The sequence below is a fragment of the Corythoichthys intestinalis genome, chromosome 3 (assembly GCF_030265065.1).
Source record: "Corythoichthys intestinalis isolate RoL2023-P3 chromosome 3, ASM3026506v1, whole genome shotgun sequence".
Classification (NCBI taxonomy): Eukaryota; Metazoa; Chordata; class Actinopteri; order Syngnathiformes; family Syngnathidae; genus Corythoichthys; species Corythoichthys intestinalis.
Window position 1 is genome coordinate 43,470,924 of NC_080397.1, and position 23,866 is coordinate 43,494,789.

General features: G+C 38.2%; 1 protein-coding gene across 1 annotated transcript in view; it reads right to left on the reverse strand.

Annotated features, from left to right (window-relative positions):
• Window positions 1-10,136: 10,136 nt before the first annotated feature.
• Window positions 10,137-23,866, reverse strand: part of arid3c (AT rich interactive domain 3C (BRIGHT-like)) — a 39,050-nt gene continuing 25,320 nt past the window's right edge. Inside the window, exons 7-8 of the mRNA XM_057832210.1 lie at window positions 15,401-15,490; window positions 10,137-11,237 (exon numbers count right to left, since the gene is read on the reverse strand). Coding sequence (XP_057688193.1) covers window positions 11,065-11,237; window positions 15,401-15,490 — 263 coding nt within the window. The 3' untranslated portion in view covers window positions 10,137-11,064. The remainder of the gene's footprint in view (window positions 11,238-15,400; window positions 15,491-23,866) is intronic.

Genomic DNA, 23,866 nt, shown 5'->3' on the forward strand with positions numbered 1-23,866 from the left:
GACCAGTTGGCCAAAAAAGAATGGTCTAAAATTCCAGCAGAGCATTGTAAGAAACTCATTGATGGATACTGGAAGATGTTGTTTGCAGTTATTTTGTCTAAATGTTGTGGTACCAAGTATTAGGCTGTGGGTGCCAATACTTTAGGCTGGCCCATTTTTGGAGTTTTGTGTAAAATGATAATGATTTTTTTTTTTAAATTCATTCACTTTTGTGTTTTTTCATTGCAAGCAAAATAAATGAAGATTTTACTACCAAAGCATTTGTAATTGCAATTATTTTCTGGGAGAAATTGAGGATTATCTGACAAAATTGCAAGGGTGCCGATACTTTTGACCAGCACTGTATGTACGCACAAAATGGGCTTGAAATATTTGTACGCAACTACCTGTTTGAAGTATCTGAAAACGAAGATGACATGGAAACATCTGCACATACACAAAAACTTTAAACCTTGCATACACGTCAAGTCAAACTTATTTACGGCCCTAAATCAGGGATCGGCAACCCAAAATGTTGAAAGAGCCAAAAAAAAGCAATAAACAAAAAATGTCGGTAGCCGCAAATAATCAAAAGCTTAAAACAAAAAATATATTTTCCTCCCTCATTGTTTTCCATTTTCAAATATTTTTGAAAAAGCTCCAGGGAGCCACTGGGGTAGCGTTAAAGAGCCGTAAGCGGCTCTAGAGCCGCGGGTTGCTGACCCCTGCCCTAAATCATCAAAAGAGATCCATAAGGGGCGCAGAAGTAAATACCTATTAGCTGAAAGTCAACATTAAAATATTAAGGAAATAAACAGTAAAACCTAAAAGTAGATAGAAATAAAATCTACATTATATTCACGCAATGAACGATAACATCCTCTGGTCTAAACCCTCCCAACGGGCAACACACGGGCATACACAGTGAGTTTAAACAGGAATATCTGTCATCTGCAAATATTCATAGAATCGATTAGCCCATCAATTCGATCAATTGATTGATTTTATAGTTAAAATATGAAATATTGTTTCCTGTTCCTGTTCAGCAACTGATTATTGTCATTTTCTTGTTATTGTTGAAAGATTTTGCAAAACCAAATGAAAACAAAACAAACAAACACTATATGGTAATTGAGAATATTACACAAAATTTAGTAATATACCAGGGTATGAAAAAGTATCTGAACCTTTTGGAATTTCTCAAATTTTCTGCATAAAATCACCATCAAATGTGATCTGATCTTTGTCAAAATCCCACAGAGGATAATACAGTGCCTGCTTTAACTAAAACCACCTGAATAATTATAGGTTTTCATATTTTAATGAGGATATCAAGCAAACAATGACAGACAGGGGAAATAAGTAATTGCACTCTTTGCCTAAGTAGACTTAAAGAGCAATTGAAACCGATTTTTACCCCCAAAAAATTAAATCACTGATGAGTGGTTTAAAGCTGCCCTGCCCACAATAAAACACACACCTGGTAAGAATTGTCTTGATGAGAAGCATTGTCTGATGTGCATCATGGCTCGGTCAAAAGAGCTGTCTGAAGACCTGCGATCATGGATCGTTGATTTGGATAAAGCTGGGAAAGGATATAAAACCATCTCTAAAAAAAACATCTCTCAGGATGTTCATCAATCGACAGGCAGAGAAGTTGTCTACAAATGAAGAGAATTTGGCACTGTTGCTTCTCTCCTAAGGAATGGCCATCCACCAAGGATGACACCAAGAATTTAGCGCAGAATACTCAGAGAGTTAAAAAAAAAAAAGAACCCTAGAGTGTCTGCTAAAGATTTACAGAAATAACTGACACAGTCCAATATCTCTGTGCACACATCAACTATATGTAAAACTATGGCCTAGAATGGTGTTCATGGGAGGGCTCCACGGGGGAAGCCACTGCTGTCTAAAAAAAAAAAAACCTTGTTGCTTGTTTAATTTATGCAAAAAGGCACTTGGACACTCCCCAGAAGTTTTGGCAAAATATTTTGTGGACTGATGAAACCAAAGTTGAATTGTTTGGGAGTAACACACAACGTCATGTGTGGAGGAAAAATGGGACAGCTCACCAACATCAACACCTCATCCCCACAGTGAAGTATAGTGGGGGGAGCATCATGATTTGGGGCTGTTTTGCTGCTTCAAGGCCTGGACAACTTGCAATCATTAATGGAAGAATGGATACAAAAGTTTATCAGGATGTTTCACTGGAAAACCTGAGGCCGTCTGTCAGACAATTGAAGCTAAAAAGAGGATGAATGCCGCAACAAGACAATGATCCAAAACACAGAAGTAAACAACTTCAGAATGGTTTCAGAAGAACAAAATACATGTTCTGGATTAGCCAAATCAAAGTCCTGACTTGAACCCCATTGAGATGCCGTGGCATGACCTAAAGACAGCGATTCATGCCAGACATTGCAGGAATCTGACTGAACTACAGCAGTTTTGTAGAGAAGAATGGGCCAAGATTAGTACGATGTGCCAGACTGATGTACAGCTACAGGAAGTGTCTGGTTGAAGTTATTGCTGCAAAAAGGGGGGCCCACAAAATATTAAATGTGGTGTTTCACATACTTATTCTTCCTCCTTCTGTCATTTTTTGCATACTATCCTCATTAAAATATGAAAACCTATAAATATTTGGGTGGTTTTAGTTAAAAAAAAATTTTCATCTGTGTGATTTTGACAAAGATCAGATCACATTTTATGGTGATTTTATGCAGAAATGTGAGAAATTCCTAAAGGTTCAGATACTTTTTCATACCACTGTACATTACTCACCACCAATAATTTTTATTTGTGTTTTTCAACATTATTTTCTCCATTATCAAATGTTTAGAAAATTCACAATTTGCATAGTTAAATACTTTGAACATCTACAGAATAGTTTACTGTACATAAATATCATTTATGGTAGGTGTGAAAAAGAGGCAGGACACATGTCACTCAAAAGCATTGTATTTCTAAATATGCAGTAAGTCAAATATTCTCTTGCTCTTTTACACATTTAACCCCTGAGCACAAAAATCCAGCCTTCCAATAATATGTTGGACTCATCCAAGATGAGCAAAAGGGAAATTAAAGGAGTACATACTTAATGTAAAGCCTCAACCTTTACATCGCCAATAAACAAGTATCTAAAACCTACCAACAAAGCACCACTAAACTAAACTACAAAGTCAACAATATGGTATCAAATGTACTTTACACAGGTCAAATTTTTCTGTTTCTTTCCGGAGACATAACTGGTTGCAATCTTTTTGTTGAGCTGCTATTGTTATTTCACAGTAATCTAAATTTTTGGCATCATTCAGCAGTACGCACAGATTTAGAAATACAGTAGATTGTTACTCCAACTGAGAAGTGAGCATTCTGACAGTGTTTCAGTCGAGCAAAATTGTGTTTTGGAATTAGGAGTCACTTGACCATTATGGATTGTCATTTTCTGCAACATTTCTGTTTGTACAATATGAATAACAACAAAGTCACACATTATACAGTCAAATGAATTTTAAAACTGTTACTTCCACTGTAACACTATCATAAAGAAACAGAAAAATTACAGAATCTTGCCAAACTAATACAGTACAGTACAGTACATGAGATTCCTACATATACAGTCTAAGTATCTGGACATCTTGCTATTCCATTGTAGTTTCTTTTCTTTTTTTTTTTTTTTTCAATTCACAAGAACAGATTTGAGATCAGAGGCTATTAAAATTGGATGCAAAAGCCTGAATATGTTCAACTACTCAAATGCATAATTTGTCAAAAACATTATATTTTTGTTCACATTGACAATATGATTATGAATCTATAGGAAATTGATTTTAAAAGGAAAGTACTTTCAACAAAATTTGTTGAAGCGTTCTAATTTATTTTAAACACTTTCATCCCTGCCATCTATCCACGACTGTTTCGGAACTCCCATTATTATCTGATGCCACGTCCTTTTTGTGTGAATGATCTACAAATATCTGCTGCGCAGGTGAGTAATTTTTTCAAACATAAGTTAAGAGTGCCTGAAGCGTAAGACTGCATATGTCAGTTGTACATTTTTAGTGTGTCTGGGTAATCTGACCATACTTGTACAAAGTACCGTAATTTTCGGACTATGAGCCGCTACTTTTTTCCCGTGTATCCTGCGGCTTACAGTCCAGTGTGTCTTTGTTGATTTATTTAGGTTAATAGGTTACACTTTTTTTGACAGCAGCGTCATAAGACTGCCATAAGACCGTCATAATTATGACATGACACTATATTGGGCATTAATGAATGCATATGACAGAAGTCATTAAGTGTCATCCGGCAAATTATGTCACTAACTCCATTTATGTCCTGCTTGGATCTTTTACATCCATTCAAAAGTGAGATAATTTGCCGGATGACTTAAAATGACATCATAAGTATTCATTAATGCTCATGGAAGTGTCATGTCATAACTATGATGGTCTTATAACAGTCTTATAACAACACTGTCAAATAAAGTGTTACCACATACTATAACTAGCAATTAATGAAACAACTGGAACAGTAGCTGAAGAAACAATTAGCACAGAACACAAATTTAAGATTGTTATTTGCATCTGTAGCGCTGCAATGCATGCTAGGAGGCATGTTGGACGAAAACAGTGTTGACAGCCCGTGGAAACACAGGTTGAATGTCTCCCCAGGGGAGTAGTGATGGCCAAACGAAGGTTCTTGAAGCAATTAAGCTTTGCAGTCAGTTGGTTCAAAGCTTGATGGTGGTTCATTTGGTCTTATGACAGTCTTATGATGCCGCTGTCAAACAAAGTGTTACCGATTAGTCTCTTTTGGTGTAAATATCCCATAATACAGTGAGGACAGCTGCGACTTATAGTCTTGTGCGGCTTATCTATGAACAAATGCTGTTTTCATGTCAAATATGGGGGGTGGCGGCTTATAGTCAGGTGCGCCTTATAGTCCGAAAATTATGGTAATCTCATCTAAATTGCCTTTACTGACTTATCACAAAGCTTTGCATATGGTGCTCTTCCAACAATAGCATTAATTATATAAGGTGTAGTTCACAAAAATCTTATCAAATACAATACATCCTATTTATTAAAAATTCAACACGTCTTCAACCAAAGAGCAGTCTGAGGACAGGTAACACTGGAATTGATCCATGGTGCTATTCTCTTCATGTACAGTAAATATACAAACCCCCAATGACAATGAAGTCAGGACATTGACTTAAACATAAATAAGAAAAGAACACAATGATACAAAGACAAGATATTTAACCCTTTCAAGGACCTTGGTCATTACAGTGGACAGCCATTCAAAAGTTGACATAATAACATTAAATTAAACTAGAATCTGCAATTTCTGGAAAAATTACGCTTTGGGGCTTTGGTGTGGTAGATACAGATCTATCAGAACACTTCCTGTTGATTTGGGGACATTTTGCGGACATTTCCTGTTGATATCAGGACACAAAATGTCAATGGGCTTTAGTGGTAAATGGTCAAAAATCACAAGAACCTATGTTTTCCTGCCATCGAAAATGAATGGGAAATTTGGACGGACATGGCTGTCAGTGGTATCCCATAGGAAAAAAATGGGACAGTTTTGGGCGAATTTGGGGGGAACCGTACATTCCTGCCAACTTTTACTACAACTTTTACGCTCCTTACGGTCCTGGAATTTTTGATCTGTAAATTATGCGATTTGGTCACATTTACGGGCGAACAGAAAATTTTGCGGGGTCGTTCGAAAAATTCCCTGCGTCACGCCAAATTTCCGCTCGCTTTGACATTTGAACTGTGACGGTGGGTCAAACAGTTTAGGCTATGCGGCGCGCCAAAGAAATGCCATTTGAAAATAAATAAATACTATATGGCCCTTTGCCTTGCAAAGCCCCATTTAATTAAATGGGGGAAATTAAGTAAAATTAGATAAATAAAAACAGAAATACACACTGGTTACAGCCCAAAGTGGCACTGCTCATGTTTTAGTGCAATTGATGGCACCGTCAATGTTAACCAATGAGTTAAATGAATGCTATGTAAAGGTTCTCACGTTTTGATCTTGATGCCTAGAACATGTTTCCAAAAAGCTGGGATGTGGACAAAATTAGTATGAATGTTAAATATATTGTCCTTACAGCCATTCGATTGAATAAATGTCAAAAATGATTTTCAAATCATCGTGTTCTATTTTGTATTTTTATATTTACACAACGTACCAACTTTATTGGAATTGGGGTTTTTATTCATAAAGACTTCTTCCGACTTTATTGGAAAAATCCACTATGTTGTGCATAAATCCAACGTGAAACAAACTTTGACTATTTATATTTTGTTACATCCAATACTGAAATACTTTGTGAGTGCCTACAAATACATGAAACACCAATTAAAGTTGTATACATGTATTATGAGCACAGTGTGTACCAAATGAGGTAGATGTGTCAATAAGTATTCCCTTCTTTTTTAAAAGGGAACAAAATTGGTTGAAACGAAATTTATGTAATGTAATTTATCAAAGAAAAACACAGAATATTTTAAATGATAAGTTTACAATAACAAACAATTCAATTCATGACTTGCATGTGATTTTCATACATTACTATTGTTTAACATAGACTGTAGATCAGTAAGATACAGTTCATGAGAATTTTTTTGTTTTTCATGTCAGAGCTGAGTGCATCATTTTTGAATTGAATAGATAACCAGTAATAAGATCATTGTTTTTAAAAAAAATTCATAGGTAGTAATAAAGGAAAAACAACCGTGCGTATCTTCCCTTTTTCTTTGGCTCATCCCAAGAGACATTGTTAAGTTTATCAGTAGAAGGAAATAAAGAAATAAATACTATTTTTCAGATATTAAACACAAGCGCTACAAAACCTAAAACTAATAATAATTATAATAGCAATCTTGATTCTCTTCACATCATAAAACCGCTGTGCAATTGACAACTTTTGAATTCTCCAGTCATACTCTTGGTTCCTGATCACCAGGTTTCTACAATAGAAGTGTGTTTCCATATTAGAGCAAGTATTCGTACCGATACAGCACTAAAATGACGTCATCGGTATCGGGGGATACTAAGAAATACAGTGGTACCTCGACATACAATCGCTTCGACACACGATCTTTTTGACATCCGACGTAAAATTTGACTCACCATATGTTTTTACATCTGACGACATGCTCGAAATACAAGGATTCATGACATTCATGACATGACAGTTTCTTTGTTTTGCCACAAGACGGACGGAGAGCTGATTTTCTTTTGCGAAAAATTAACACTGGTTTCAAGAAGGTTAGTGCAGGTGGTGAAATAAGGAGAAGGTGACGCTTACCATTTAAATTAAGATGGAAATCAAATATAAATATGAGCGTGGTGCGCGCAACCGTGAACTGAATCGACAATATGGCCGTATAATGTTTACGATTTGGATCGGTCCTCCTCCGAACTCCATTTGCCAGTCTTTGTTCGGTGACATATATTGTGGTAACATTGCCCAAGAAATCGCCTGCTTCGGCAGGTTTTTAATGATTGATTTCAGAACTTGTGCAACACAACACGCCTACTTTCTGACGCAGTTGACGCCAGCAACAAAACATTAAAAGAGAAAGTAAAATGTCTACCGCACTCTCTATCTCACTGTCACGTCAGCCACGCGGTGCGTTCAGGTACAGCACGCAAAACACAACCGCCCCACATTACAACCCAAGTCGTTACATTATTACAGGAATTATTATTATTATTATCATTATATTATTATTCCGATTTTTATTTAGAATTTATTTGTTTTGCTATGTGAAATTGCCATTCATAATAGCCCCAGCAGTATGTTTTAAGGATTTAGTGTAGGTTTTCGGGCTGTGGAACAAATTAATGGAAATATACAGTAATGTACAGTGGGGCAAATGAGTATTTAGTCAACCACTAATTGTGCAAGTTCTCTACTTGAAAATATTAGAGAGGCCTGTAATTGTCAACATGGGTAAACCTCAACCATGAGAGACAGAATGTGGGAAAAAAAACAGAAAATCACATTGTTTGATTTTTTAAAGAATTTATTTGCAAATCATGGTGGAAAATAAGTATTTGGTCAATACCAAAAGTTCATCTCAATACTTTGTTATGTACCTTTGTTGGCAAGAACGGAGGCCAAACGTTTTCTGTAACACTTCATAAGCTTTTCACACACTGTTGCTGGTATTTTGGCCCATTCCTCCATGCAGATCTCCTCTAGAGCTGTGATGTTTTGGGGCTGTCGTTGGGCAACACAGACTTTCAACTCCCTCCACAGATTTTCTATGGGGTTGAGATCTGGGGACTGGCTAGGCCACTCCAGGACCTTGAAATGCTTCTTACGAAGCCTTTGTTGCCCTGGCTGTGTGTTTGGGATCATAATCATGCTGGAAGACCCAGCCACGTCTCAGCTTCAATGCCCTTGCTAATAGAAGGAGATTTTCACTCAAAATCTCTCGATACATGGACATCAGTTGTCCTGGTCCCTTTGCAGAAAAACAGCCCCAAAGCAACCCCCATGCTTCACAGTGAGTATGGTGTTCTTCGGATGCAAATCAGTATTCTTTCTCCTCCAAACACAAGAACCTGTGTTTCTACCAAAAAGTTCTATTTTGGTTTCATCTGACCATGACACATTCTCCCAGTCCTCTTCTAGATTCCCCAAATGCTCTCTAGCGAATCGCAGACGGGCCTGGACGTGTACTGGCTTCAGCATGGGGACACATCTGGCAGTGCAGGATTTGAGTCCCTGGCGGCGCATTGTGTTACTGATAGTAACCTTTGTTACTGTGGTCCCAGCTCTCTGTGGGTCATTCATTAGGTCCCCCCGTGTGGTTCTGGGATTTTTGCTCACCGTTCTTGTTATCATTTTGACGCCACGGGGTGAGATCTTGCATGGAGCCCCAGATCGAGGGATATTATCAGTGGTCTTGTACGTCTTCCATTTTCTAATAATTGCTCCCACAGTTGATTTCTTTACACCAAGCATTTTACCTATTGCAGATTTAGTCTTCCCAGCCTGGTGCAGGTCTACAATTTTGTCTCAGGTGTCCTTCGACAGCTTTGTCTTGGCCATAGTGGAGTTTGGAGTGTGACTGACTGAGATTGTGGACAGGTGTCTTTTATACCAATGATGAGTTAAAACAGGTGCCATTAATACAGGTAATGAGTGGAGCCTCGTTAGACCTTGTTAGAAGAAGTTAGACCTCTCTGACAGCCAGAAATCTTGCTTGTTTGTAGGTGACCAAATACTTATTTTCCACTCTGATTTGGAAATAAATTCTTTAAAAATCAAACAATTAGATTTTCTGTTTTTTTCCACATTCTGTCCCTCATGGTTGAGGTTTACCCATGTTGACAATTACAGGCCTCTCTAATCTTTTCAAGTAGGAGTACTTGCACAATTGGTGGTAGACTAAATACTTATTTGCCCCGCTGTAGGTTTTCGGGCTGTGGAACAAATTAATGAAAATATAATGTATTCTTATGAGGAAAATCCTGCTCGAAATACAACCATTTCGACTTACAAACAAGGTCCTGGAAAGAATTAACACTGTATGTAGAGGTACCACTGTAATAACTTTTTGAGATTTTAGTTCCTAACCGCTAGTTGCTCTACCCAAGATGGCTGCCAGCTGAGCAAATAAAATGAGCAGCGCTTCTCGCCTTTCCCAAGATAATGATGGACGTCCCATCGTGTAGCGTCCAATCATCCTTCTGCTGGGAATTAAATGAGTTAATCACTAGTAGACACCCAATCCATTTGAAGTGGGAGGGTGGCTCCCAAAGAACATTCGTAGCCTTGTCAATGGCACCCAATGAGTTAAGCAGTGTCTGACCAAGCAATGACAGCAATTACTTTACAGTAAAGTAAGTATGCAGTAATTTAGTATTAAACTTTTTTTTTTCCAAGAAATGTGGTATCCATACAGTATCGGCTTTGGCTGATACCATAAAACCGGGTGTCAGAATTGGTATTTGGACCCAAAAAGCGGTATTGGAACAACACTATTCCATTGCACGTTGATGGAAGAGAAGTGTGAACTACTCAGAGAGAGAACATGAGAAATGGGAAGAATCACAAGAAAGCTAAAAGATAAATATTAAAGCAACACTAGGTAACTTTAGTTTTGTTCAATTTTAGCAATGTAAGTGGACAAAAGTAGTAGTGTTTTGCCTTAAGGAAGATTGCATGCCCATGAGGACCAGCGCACACCCACACAGTGTAGTAAAATCATGATCTCCCTGTCGCCTGCAGATGGATTAAACAACATTTCTGTTTCCAGAGGCTGTGTGAAGGATGAATAGTAATAAAGTCATGAATCCAGTTGTGGCTCAACAATAGCATATGACGTTTAGCAACCATGTCGCAGCGTTGACAAGTTCGGTTGAGGGGGTATGAGAGGGGGCGTCACGCCGGCGAATGAAAGCCGTGCCAATGTGTATTCTTGAGTATCCTGGTAGCCTCCCTTTTTTTCCCTCCTCGGACAAAACTTTTGTCTCTTTTGTTGCTCTGCCATCTTTGCAGAATTCACATTCGCATCGACTTCCGTCTTTATCATGAATGAGGAAAGAGGTAAGTGACATATGCCATAAAGCAGTCAGCACATTTGTAGTATTTTTTTTGTATGGCAGGGTTCCTGCCAACCTTACTCAAAGTTAATCGGTGCTAGTGAAAGTGATACAGAGCCCCTTAAGATATAAAAGAGGTGTCATTCAACTAGTTATAGTAATTAAAGGTTGAAAAGTTACCTAGTGTTGCTTTAAATTTCCAATTTGTGCGGTTTTTTTTCTTACTTAAGATTTATATTTGGAGACAACATGTTGATGCCTACATTAGCAATTTATGCAGAAATGCCTGTACTGAGCGCTGATTGTCGACGCAACAACTTGGATCACTTGCAAATGACTCTTGAAAGGCAAACTTCAACATTTGCCTGCAGTCCAAATATAACCACCAGAAAAAATGGATTCAACTGCTCTGGTAATTCGTCCAGACTGTTATTGTTGCACATGTATATCAGCTCCTTGGAGACTGGGAGAAAAAGAGGAGGCGTGACATGATGCTCAGGGAGAGGACACAGAGTTCCCGTGCCCATGAGCTGAGGAAGAAGATGATGAAGAGGAGGAAGAGCAAGACGGCTGGAAGTGCGTGGGACTGGGATTTCCCTGAGTTGTACATTGGCTCCCAAGATGTCCCATCATCCCCGTTATGGATGACTGACGAGCAAACAGGACGCCTGGAGAGCAAACATGAAGTTAGAATCAGCATTAGGCTCTTTTGTCTTGAGTTGATCAATTTCCCCCCTATATTTAGTATAAATTTAACCATAATAGTATCACAAAATGTGGGATTTACAAAACCTAGAGGTCATGAATGATAATTTATTTTCATAGTTGGGGCATCCTGTTGTTGTTTTATGACATTAAATTGACAGTTTGCAGGTGAAAAAACTGGGGAACAGTTATTCTTGTTTTTGTTGTGTTTAAGTTTCATGCACAAAATTATGATTTATTTTTACCCTTACAAGGCACTCATTTAACTCCTTGTTTGTCATTGACGGGACTAGACGTCCAATCCATTTTGACTGGGTGGAGCGAATGAATGAACGTTCATTCGCCCCACTCAATCAAAATGGATTAGACATCTAGCTACGCCAATGGCACTGAAACATGAGCAGTCACAGCAAGTCCTCCCAGAAAACGTGTTAAAAAACACAATTATAACATTCTCAACAAGGCCGGCCCAGCCTATACACAGACGATGCAGCTGCTTAGGGCCCCTGACCACTAGGGGGCCCCCAATCTGGTAACCTCATTTTATACGTTGTTAATAGAGCATCGTGAATAATGTGGCGCGCATTGCCGTTTATCCATGCAAACGTCCATTTTCTTGTCATTACATGTCATTTGGGGTAAGAAGTTTGAAATATGCAGTGCAACAAAATATAATTAATATACAAAATATGGACGTATGGATTGGATTGCATGTATGGGTTTCACAGTACACTGTGACGAAATGGTTGGCCAAAAATATGGGCCCCTTGGCATTATTTTGCTCAGGGCCCCCAAATGGCCTGGGCCGGCCCTGATTCTCAATTGAATCTTTTCGGAACTAGAATCAGATAAAGCAATCAAAAAGCTGTTTTTTTTTTCTTTGGTGGTTATTAATGCACAATTCTTTTAATTTATGCGTTAACTAGGAGTTCATTCGCAGCCTTCGTTTTATCCAATTCAAAATCTCATCAATACGTTGATGTGTAGGTTAGTGTTAGGAAAATGTGACCACAAACGTATTTTGCAGTTGAATGTGTCTACTTTATTCTCAAAGTATCTAAAAGTCTTATTTTCTCAATGAGATGCAGTATTTTCATGCTAGTCTTTCTGGTATAGTTAGGTAATTAACACCACGAACTGATAAATTAAGTGTAATGGTCAAATATGTGAGAGATCATGAAATTAATAGTGTATGTCAACTCCTTGTTTCAACTCTACTTTTAATATACAGTTTTCAATTCCAAACATCAATCACAACTAGTTTGAACAAACTTCCATTTTCGTATTTCACAACAAATACATTAATCGACTAGTAGGAGAAATTGGCAGCACTTTCCAAATAAACGAAATTAAACAGGTATATCCTGTATATTATTTCAAAATATATGGCGGAAAACACAGACAAGGCTGGAAAAACAGTGTCTGCTCTTGCAACCCTCTGTGAAACAAACTGCTGTATTCTTAAACCAAAAGAACGGTTGTGTTTGATAGAACTATATGTCTATATGCTGCCATAGCAGTTTCATGGCGCATTAAGCCCCAAAACTATTTTTAATTTGTCCGTTTTACCCTGGAGACCCCCGTTTACAGACACCTGGCAGCCACTTTTGTTTCAACCCAGCCATAAAAAGAAGGTAAGTAACTATATTATTTGAAACCATAGGCGGAGTTTGACTTTTGGGTCAGGGGGGCACAACATGTTGATGACCCCGAAACGCATTGTCAGCAAAAAAATTAACTTACAAGAATATTTATGATAATAAGTTGAGAAAGAGTGTTGTTTTTTTTGTTTACCATCATTCTTGAGGGGAATTCCAAATCAGGACGCCCACCGATGTCTTGCCAATGTAGTTACCCCAGTCAAAAATTGTATCCCCTGGGTGGAGCCACTGCGCTGCACTGATTTGCTCGATTTCCGTGTTTTGGTGATGTAGTTATCCATGAGGTTTTATAACATGGCACATCCATTAAAAAAAAAAAAAAAAAAAACTTTTTTTTCTATCGTATAACATAATATACGTACTGAATGTAAAAAAGGCAATGTTTCACTGTTTTACTCATTGGATTACCTATAACTGTTATTACTGTAATTGAAGTCCTGTATGGAGTTTCTCCAGTTTAATAAACGTCGATGTCCAAAATATATAACTGTCGTTCTTTTCTGCCTTCAATTCATTGTTTAAGTCGACATAACTCATAACTAATGTGTGTGTGTGCGCTCCCGCGGCCAGTGGACACAATTTTTGATGGGGTTAACTACATTGGCAAGACACCGGCGGTGGCTCTGTTGTACAATTAGCGTCTTTAGTGGGGCAAATTGAAATGCCGCTCACCATTTTCTAGCATTTCATGATCCACATTTTTAATCCTTGGTTGTTGTCGCTTTTGAAAGCTTAGGTTTGAAAAAAATTACGTATAACGATCTTGCCTCTTCGGTCCTCGGGTGGTTTTGGCTAAGCAAAGCGAATGACCGTCTAAGGTGATAGTCACATGATCTGTTCGAAAAATCATTTTGACCCATTATAAAAATATCTTGTTTTTTGTTCATCAAATTCATTTTTGTTGTTTGTTTTATTGCTTTACAACTTTTTTAGACAATATTTTCCCGGAAAATTCTTAATTTTAAAATCATATACTGTATAGGAAAGTCAATTACATGCAATGACACTTTTCGGCCACCAGGGGGGACCTAGCCCCCTTGGGCCCCTGAAAATCAGCTTATGGTGAAACGTCTATCATTTTAAACTTAGAATCATTAATCGATGTCTAATATTTAGGAAAGAAAACAACGACATTAGAAAATTATTCACTCGCATATTTTAAACTTTTAAACAAATTACGTCATAATGAAAAAAAATAGTGTCAATAAATAGTTCACGGATATTTACCTCATAACTATTATTTTTTTTTTTTATAACTGTCGCATTTCCCCCAATATTTTAGATGATGAATAATCATTTCAAACAAAGAAAAATTGAAGAAGAAAAAAACGTTTCAAAAGGTAAATATTTGAAAAAGAAAATCTCGTCCACTCCTTGATGTCTGCGATTTCTGCAGAGTGACCCTTGTTATATTACCGTGTTTTACCCATAAAAGTCCCCAAAAGTGGCCATTCACAGCTGTGTTTTGGCACTCGGTGATACTAGTACATGCTACACGGAGTTTTTGGATTGAAATAAGGTTAGTACACGATAATATCTCGTTAAAATCATGGTGTCTTTAATTATGCTCTCTCATGCTCTCACCTCAAGTTAAGGTTTAGGCGTTTATTTCTTTATTTTTTTTTTTAAAAATGCCCTCCTGCTCATAATTTTCCTTCCACCAGACAATACAGATTTTAAGTATAAGTATATAAGGATAATTTGTTATCGGATGTCTGCCAACATGCTCACTCTCTGTTGGGGCAGATGTAATTTTAATGATGAAGAACTTTGACACATGTCAGAACAACCAAAACTGTCCAGAACACACATATGGTAAGAAGAGAAAAGTTGGGGAGAGCAATGTCAAGTTGTTTCTACTTTTTAATTTAAATTGATACATGCAATATCATTGTAACATGATATAATTTAGAAAAGTTCGAGGGCCATTATACACATCTACTAAGATTTGCAATGATACCAGGCTATTGCAGATACATGTACATTCGCTTCTGTTTTATATGCTACAATTCATTGTTGTCATTTTTGCCCATTCTAAATTAAGTGTGCAATTTATTTCTTTAGTCCTGAAGGAACATTCAAAATTTGTCACCCTTGTGATTTTAAAGTTGACAGTCTGCGTTTGCTGAAGACCGTTTCCGAGAGTGACTTTGGATTTGAATTGACAGCCATCACATCTTTGTCAAATCAGAGAGGTGGTAATTACGCCGAGGCACAAGTTGCCGAAGTTAGACACACACACATACACGCGCGCACACATGATGACAATAAGCCCCATCGACCCTGAATCCACAGGCCCAGTTCTGAGATATTTAACCTTTTTAATTCTGTTGGACAGCCACTTCATTACAATGGATTTTATAGCAAAGACATCAAATTGTGCAGAGGACTAAGCACCAGGGTGCTGCTATAACTTATTGAATTTCCTGCCTGCAATTACATCAGCAAACGGCCCCTCTATTTACCTGTGTAGACAACTCCATTTATTTCTATTGACATGTTGATGCTGCTAATGCCGTTGGTAGACAGGTTCAATGCGGTCTCTTGTCTATCATCTGTCAAGAGAGGAGGCAGAGGAAAACTCAATATGAGCATTTAGAAGTGGAACAGAAGAAGCGAGAGAAGCGCTGTCGAGTATTGGTGATAATGCAGAGAGTGACAGTAAGAGGAGAGTTATATTAATGAGTTCTGTAGCGACATAGCTGTCATAAGGTTTTACATACATCTCGAGCTCTTTTCTCGATTATACATCATTTTTAAGGGCGAGGCAAAACTGGTTGTTTTATTTTGTTTTAAATTTGGGATTTTAGGAAAAGCGGTTTCTATTTGTATCTGTCATATAGATAAAGTTTATCGGAACCCAATCTCGACACACTGATGGAAGACCTTGAGTCGATGTGTTGATCTGAGATGGTACAGGCGTCCCTGATAATGCTACAATAACTATATTGAGTGAATAAAATATTATTGACTTTTTTCTGTGTTTGTAAACTTGACAGGCAATCTCTTTGTTTCATGGAAGAACGGTGAACATACAAGACTTGATGGTATGATTCAGGGCGGTGGACTCCTGCTGAGCTTCATAAAGGCTCCAAAGGTCTTTTCACTACACAGAAACTTTACTCAAGAACAATGAATTTTACAGAAATGTTCTATGTTCACTTCAGGAATGCTTTTTTTTTCCTGATAAATTTCAGGGAAGGACTTGTGATGTGTTTAGGGACGCAGGGCAGGCAGGTGGTGTGGACCCAAATGCAGGGAAACAAAAAACGCAGCAAGGCAGGTGGCAGTGAACTCAAAAAATGTTTTAATGATAACTAACAAAATCACAAAGTACAACCAAAAGGACTAGGGATCAAAAAGGCAATGTTCAAACAAAACATACTTAATAGGAGGGACGGGTAAACGAGGGCTTGGACAGGACTTGACTTCAACATTGACAATGACGCAACAAGGAGTGAAAAGAAACCGGGAGCTTATATACACACACAGACAAGGGGTAACGACACAACGAGGAACAGGTGAGCACAGGAGGATGCAGGTTGGAGGATACACTAGGAACAGGTTGAACAGGTGAAATCAATGGGCAATCACACCGACAAGTCACACTAGGAGAAAACAAACACAAAACCTAACAGTGATGACCCTGGAACTTTTTCCCCGTAGGCTGAGATCTGCAATGCTGAACAACATTTCTGATGGAATTACCATAATTTCTGGACTACAAGCCTCTACTTTTTCCCCTCATTTTGAATCCTGCGTCGTGTGCAATGATGCAGCCAATTTATCGATTTTTCTAACGGCCGCCAGGGGCGCTCAAGCATAAAATGTAAAAGTGAGACACGTGGAATACTATATGTGTCGAGGAAGACACTAGTTTGCACTATCACCGGTTATTTAACTTTGTGCTTTGTGCATGAATAAAAGTAGCAGACCATCATTTTTGTGCATGAGTAAAATTACCAGACCCGCTTCATGGAAAATGCTAGAAGAAATGCATATGACGTAGCTTTTACGTTCAAAGTAACCGAAGTGGCTGATCAAGAAGGAAACAGATGTGCTGCACGTAATCAGCCATCAAGAGGACAAACTCCATTCTAGCTAAGTGTTTGCAGCCACTTGACATTAGTGTGAATCCTGCATTTAATGTGGCACTCCGAGTTGAATGAGAGGCTTGGATGACCAGCGGCAAGAGATTGTTTACCAAAATTGGCCTCATGCGAACAGCAACTTTTGCACAAGTCTGCCAGTGGATCCTGACAGCGTGGAACAGTGTTGAAAAAAATTGACCATCACTAATGGGTTTCGAAAAGCCGGTCTTCTGCATGACGAAGAGGAAGGCATAATCTAAGGAGTGAATTTGCCTCATGATGAGAGACATTGAAAGTGACAACAAAAGTGAGACTGAGAAGGTGCGGGCAAAGTGTATCTGAGCCTATTCATATCCGGCACTGAGGTTGAAGAGGTCCGTGGTTTCAGTGCATAGGAGGAAGATGAAGACGGCTAACAAAGACTTTTATGTTTCTAATAGCCAGCCCAGTTAGTGCCGTACTGCCGTGTTGCTGCTATGTAACTGCCATGTTGCTGGCACTGTTTGGAAAGAAAAGTTAAGGTATGTTATTAAAATTTATAACACTCTATTTCTCTGTAAATATCTCATGTTACTATGTGGGCACACGCAGCTTATAGACAGGAGAGGCTTATGTATGTACAAAATGGTATTTCCTTTAAAAATGTTCTGGGTGAGGCTTGTAATCAAGGGCACCCAATAGTCCAGAAATTACGGTATATTCCAGATCCTGCTGTTTTTTGATTGTCAACTAGAGTGAAACACGTGTCAACACGAAGCGGGGTATTTGGCAAAAAGAAGAACTTTTTCTATGGTTAGGCCTATCATCCACACGTACCTACAGATTTAAATGAGGATTAAGGGTGTAACGGTACATGTATTTTTATTGAACCGTTTCGGTACGTGGAGCTCGGTTCGGAACGGAGGCGTACCGAACGAGTTTCTGACATAATGTAACCCTTACTTTTAGAGGCTGTGATTCGATCGGCTTACAGTTTCTTTGTGTAGATTATATTTACTCTATTTTCTCTACTATAAAGAGGACCAACACAGTAGGACAGTATAACCCAGAAACGTCAACGGCGCGGCAACGTGGCCGCCGCGAGAACGCAGTGAAACGCGGGCGTTAAAGTCAATCAGCCAATGCACACCAGTCGCAGTGCGGCCGCGTGTTAGACGCGCCCCAGAAGCAGCTCAACACGACGCACGCGAAAAGAAAGGCAGAGTTTATTATTTGACGCGAGATGCGACCCTCCTGCGTCAATACTACTAGCTAGGATCGGGCAGACCGGAAGTCACTCGTGTAAAAATACGGTGGATCCGGTCAATTTTCAAACTAATATGCAATCGTAACCCACTTTTTGAGTCCATCAGATCTTTTGAGTGGTAGATTGGGGCAAAGTTGATTTGTCTTTGTTGATTTACTGCTGTCTTCTCTGCTATAATAATAACCAACACGGCCCCGTGTTCAATACAAAACCCTCCTACCACAACAAAACAAGTAGGAACTAATATTCACATAGGAACTAAAGTTATACAACATAATATATACAATATAAATGAATACTACATCACATTTGTAAAATATAAACACATAATAAAACATATAATAGCCCATTTAAATAAAATAAATTGAAATGAGCTAAAACACCTGTAATTAAATAATAAGAATACTACACAGATCCTGCTTACACAATTAAATTTATTAATTTCTGTGTGGCGCTTTAACTTGATAAAATCCACCAATAAAGCTTTTGAAAACCGTTCATAAGAAAAAAAAATGATTCATTGAGACATTTCACTTGTAAAATACATGTTAAAATCTTTGTCATTGGGATTGCTTTTCTATTTGGCACCGGATCTCTTTTTTCTCTTTCTTTCAGAAAGAAAGCTGACCAATACGCGGGGTCTGAAAGGCAAATTGTTGTTGGATTATCTTTAAATACCTCAGGAATTGGCATCTGAGGTGTCCTGTAATAATTTTGCAGCATTCTTTACACACAAAGTACTAAAGATTAGACAGACTGTGTGCAACTCCAGATTAACAAATGTTACACTAAATGCCTCCCAAAATGTCCCCCACGTCAATCTTAGACAGTTTAGCCTCTTGGACTATGCCACTTTAACAGAAATTGTGTCAAAATAAAAGCCCACAACATGCTGCCTTGACATCCTTCCTTCAAACTTTTTCAAAACTGTTTTTCATTGTATAGCCCCAGACATACTTCAGATTATAAATACTTCCCTCCAAACAGGAGAGTTTCCTCAGACTTTAAAAACTGCAGTAATAAAACCTCTCCTAAAAAAACCTAATCTGGATGCCTCAACCATTAGTAATTACAGGCCAATATCAAATCTGACATTCCTGGGGAAAATTATCGAAAGGGTTGTGTTTGAACAGATCCAGACTTTTATGATGCAAAACAATCTTTTTAACTCATTTCAGTCTGGATTTCGGCCACAACACAGCACCGAGACCGTGCTTATCAAAGTCCTAAATGATATTCGTCAGAATACCGATGCAGGCAAATCATCTGTTCTGCTACTATTGGATCTCAGCGCCGCATTTGACACGGTTGATCACAACATACTACTCAGCAGATTGGAACAGTGGGTAGGGCTTACTGACACTATTCTTCAGTGGTTCACATCCTATTTACATGATAGGGATTTCTTTATGTCAATCGGAAACTTTCAGTCAGAACGAACCAAATTCACGTGTGGAGTCCCTCAAGGGTCAATTCTTGGACCACTCTTATTTAACATCTATATGCTTCCGTTAGCTCAGATAATGGAACAGTATAACATCTCCTATCACGCCTATGCAGATGACACACAACTGTACATTTCTGTGTCTCCACATGATTATAGTCCCTTAGTCTCCCTGAGTAAATGCATTCATCAAATCAATGAATGGATGTGCCAGAATTTTCTCCAGTTAAATGTGGAGAAGACAGAGGTGATCATTTTTGGGCCAAAAAAGGAAAGGTCAAAGATAAGCAGCCAACTTAGCACAATGTTACTTACAGCTACAAATCAAGTCAGAAACCTTGGCGTAATTATTGACTCAGACCTAAAATTTGATAGCCATCTAAAGTCCGTCACTAAATCCGCTTATTACCACCTAAAAAATATAACCAGAATTAAGGGGCTTCTGACTCAACAAGACATGGAAAAACTTATGCATGCATTCATTTTCAGCAGATTGGACTACTGCAACGGTATATTTACAGGTCTTGATAAAAAATCAGTCAGGAAGCTGCAGCTAGTACAGAATGCTGCAGCCAGAGTCCTCACAAATACAAGGAAGCTGGACCACATTACACCGGTTTTGAAATCGCTACACTGGCTTCCAGTGAGTCAAAGGATAGACTATAAAATACTACTGCTCGTCTACAAAACACTTAATGGCCTTGGACCAAAATACATGCTAGACTTGTTAGATTCCTATGAGACATCTAGACCCCTAAGGTCGTCTGGAACCGGTCTTCTGCATGTTCCAAGAACAAGAACCAAGCAGGGTGAGGCATCATTTAGTTATTATGCTCCTCACCTCTGGAACAAGTTACCCGAACATCTGAAGTATGCTCAAACTGTTAGCTCCTTTAAATCAGGGCTAAAAACGCTTTTGTTTAGCACTGCATATCCATAACTGTCTATATTTTTCAATCTATCTGCTTTCTATTCCTCTTGTGTTTATCTCCATTGCTGATTTCAATTATTATTAGTAGTAGTAGTTTTTGTTTTATTTTTATTTTTGTTTTATTTTTATTTATTTATTTTTATTCTGTGATTAAATGCGATCTTTTGTCTTGGTTTTTACGTTGTGTTGATTTAAATGTGATTTTTATGGTCTTCATGTGATGTAAAGCACTTTGAATTGCCTTGTGTTGAATTGTGCTATATAAATAAATTTGCCTTGCCTTGCCTTGCCTTAAATACCTGCTAGTTTTTGAGCAGAATTCTAGCTTTGTATAAGCTAATGTTCCTATTGTTGAAATCACAAAGGTGTGTAGTAAACAACTAGCACATTTATATTTTGCATTTTGTTTTCTTACTGTACCGAAAATGAACCGAACCGTGACCTCAAAACCGAGGTACGTACCGGACCAAGATTTTTGTGTACCGTTACACCCCTAATGAGGATTCTTAAAAACTGTCCAAAGTGAAGATGAGCGAATTTTGTGTTTGTGGCACCATCATGTGGACACTGATAACCAAAGATTTACCTGAGAAACATCACTGACTGCGACAAACTTTGTCCCTACATCACACATGAGACCAATGTTTATATTTGGAGTAAATTACACAGGTGCTTTTTTTTTTGCTTCCATTTATTTACAAACTCTTGCAGTGCTTCATATCGAAGAACACATGTGAAAGATGGGGGTATTATGGACAATTTTTTGCACATTGTTATGAATGTACTTAAAAATAAATGAATGCGGTTGGCTGTGGAAGCTTTTGTTTTCTAGAAACGTGCTGGTGTAGACGTCATTATTTTTTTCCTGACGTATTAGGGCAGGATCCTCGGTCTTAAACCTGCTGATTGTAGACATGGCCTGTCTTCGTGCGTGTGTGTTGCGTATGTGTTTGCGCTTATAATGCCTCACCATAATTGATTGGCTAACATTATTATCCACTGAGTGGCTGCTGGAGGAGACCAGACTCTGCTGATTGACTGTTGCGAAGAGGCACTAATTTCAAATATCCCATTGCTCACAGTGTCAAACAGACAAGAATCTGGTTCTTTCTAATGTCGACAATGATCTGTTTGTGTTTTTCTACATTCTGGATTGCAACATCCTAACTGCTACACCTCTTCTCTGTACAGAAGGTCATACCTGATGAACATACTAGTGAATTATTTCATTTATCCATGTAATTTCTTTCTCAGTGCATTGAATCCATCGAGACGTTGCTGTTCAGATTGTCTTTGAAGACTTAAGATTACACTAGACTGACTTTTGGTATGGAACTTGGTGAAGTTGACTCGCTGATGTCTTTTGGATTGTTGTTTTGCTTCAGCTTGAGGTTACAAACTAATAGCCAAACATTCTCCTTTAGAATTTTCTGGTAAAGAGCAGAATTCATGGTTCCATCACTCACAGCAGGTCGTCCAGGTCATGAAGTCACAAAGCACCCCCAGACCGTCGCATTACCAAATGTTTGATTGTTGTTATAATGGTATTTTTCAGAAATGTGTTACATTTACACCTGATGAGTGATCACTGTGTTCTTGGGCTACATTTTATTAGGCCAGCAACTCCTGAGAATTTTCCCCTATCTTTCACGTTTTGCCCATTTAAGGTAAGTGAGTGTCACCATAGTTCGTTTGAGTCCTAATGCTTTAGAAATAACTTTGGAACCCTTTCCGGACTGATAGATATTACTTTTTTCTCGTCTGTTCTCGATTTTCTTTTGGATCGTGGCACTTTGTTGCAGCTCTAGGGTTTGTTTTGCCAGACAGATATTATTTAACTAATTTCTTGAGTGAACCATTCTGGAGGTAGTCAGGCTTGGGCAGTGGCGGACTTGGCAATTTTGGGGCCTAAGGCGAACGTATCCAGGGGCCCTCTTCAAGGGTCAGAGGTTAAAAAGGTGAGAAGGGTGTGGAGGAAATATGTTCCGGTACACTCGGGCTGCCCTAAATGACAAATTTTCTCCTTATTAGTCAGCCGACTAGTTTTACGATTAGTCGACTAATCTAATAATTTTCTTTTTTTTTACTAATTTAGCAATGAAATTTTTGTTGACGCATATTAATTCACAAAACCCTTTTGGAACCTTAAATTATTAAAGTAAAACTAATGATGTAAATAACAATTATTAATCACAAATAAACAATGAGGTTAAATGATGATAGCATTTACTAGTGCAAAAGAATGGAAAGTAAACAGATTCAGGACACTGACTTTGCCTTTCCAACATTATTCAAAACAACTCTTTAAAAAATTCTAGCATTATTATTATAGTATACTACTATATATAATAGTAGTATTATAATTATATTAATTATTCATTGCCAATCATATTTGTCATAAAGAGTGTCATTTGAAAGCTATTCTTAGTGTGGGATCTGTATTCAGTAGTATATACTCAAGATATTATAATATTAATTCTGTAGTATGTGGCATTAACTCCAGAAATCGTTATTTATATGACGAACATGACATGCTTTTATTTTGAAATGTTCACCGGAGGTACGTTCGCTAATCCGCTAACCGAAAGCTTTACACTCCATAACAAAACATTCTTTGTCATTGCTTGGTCTGTCACTAATATATCTAATTTTTTCCTTAGCAAATGCTGTTAACCAGCTGTTGAGTGTTATTGTATGACTGATTAGAACTGTACTGCATTGTTTCGCCACAGGGTGTGCTGTTGTGTATTTTATGTTCGGTGTGAAGAAGAAGAAGAAAGTTAACAGAGGCATTAGCGGCCTGTTCTCAACTTCTCCCTCACTGCACTTTGGCTCTCATGGAGAGCACGTTCGCTCATGTATTAGAAATAAACGATAGCCGACGTGCAAAGTAGCAAGTGAGCTGTAAAAACAGCGAGCCTAGTGGTGTGAAAAACGCAGGAGTGTTAAGTGAAGCTAATGAACAGCTAAGCGGAGCTAAGCAATGCTAAACGGAGCTAAGCGAAGCTAAACAGTGCTAAATGAAGCTAAGCGACTGATACTCAGTCCGTCGCCGTGGAACAGTCCATTGTAGTGCGTGTGTGTGGGGGAGAGATGATATAAATGCAGCATTCAAATGGCTTTCTTTTTTGTTTTGTTATTTGTTTGTTTGGTATGCTGACATAATTATATATGACGAATAGTTGGGGGTGCTGCTGGCTCCGGTGGCCCAAGCTCTTG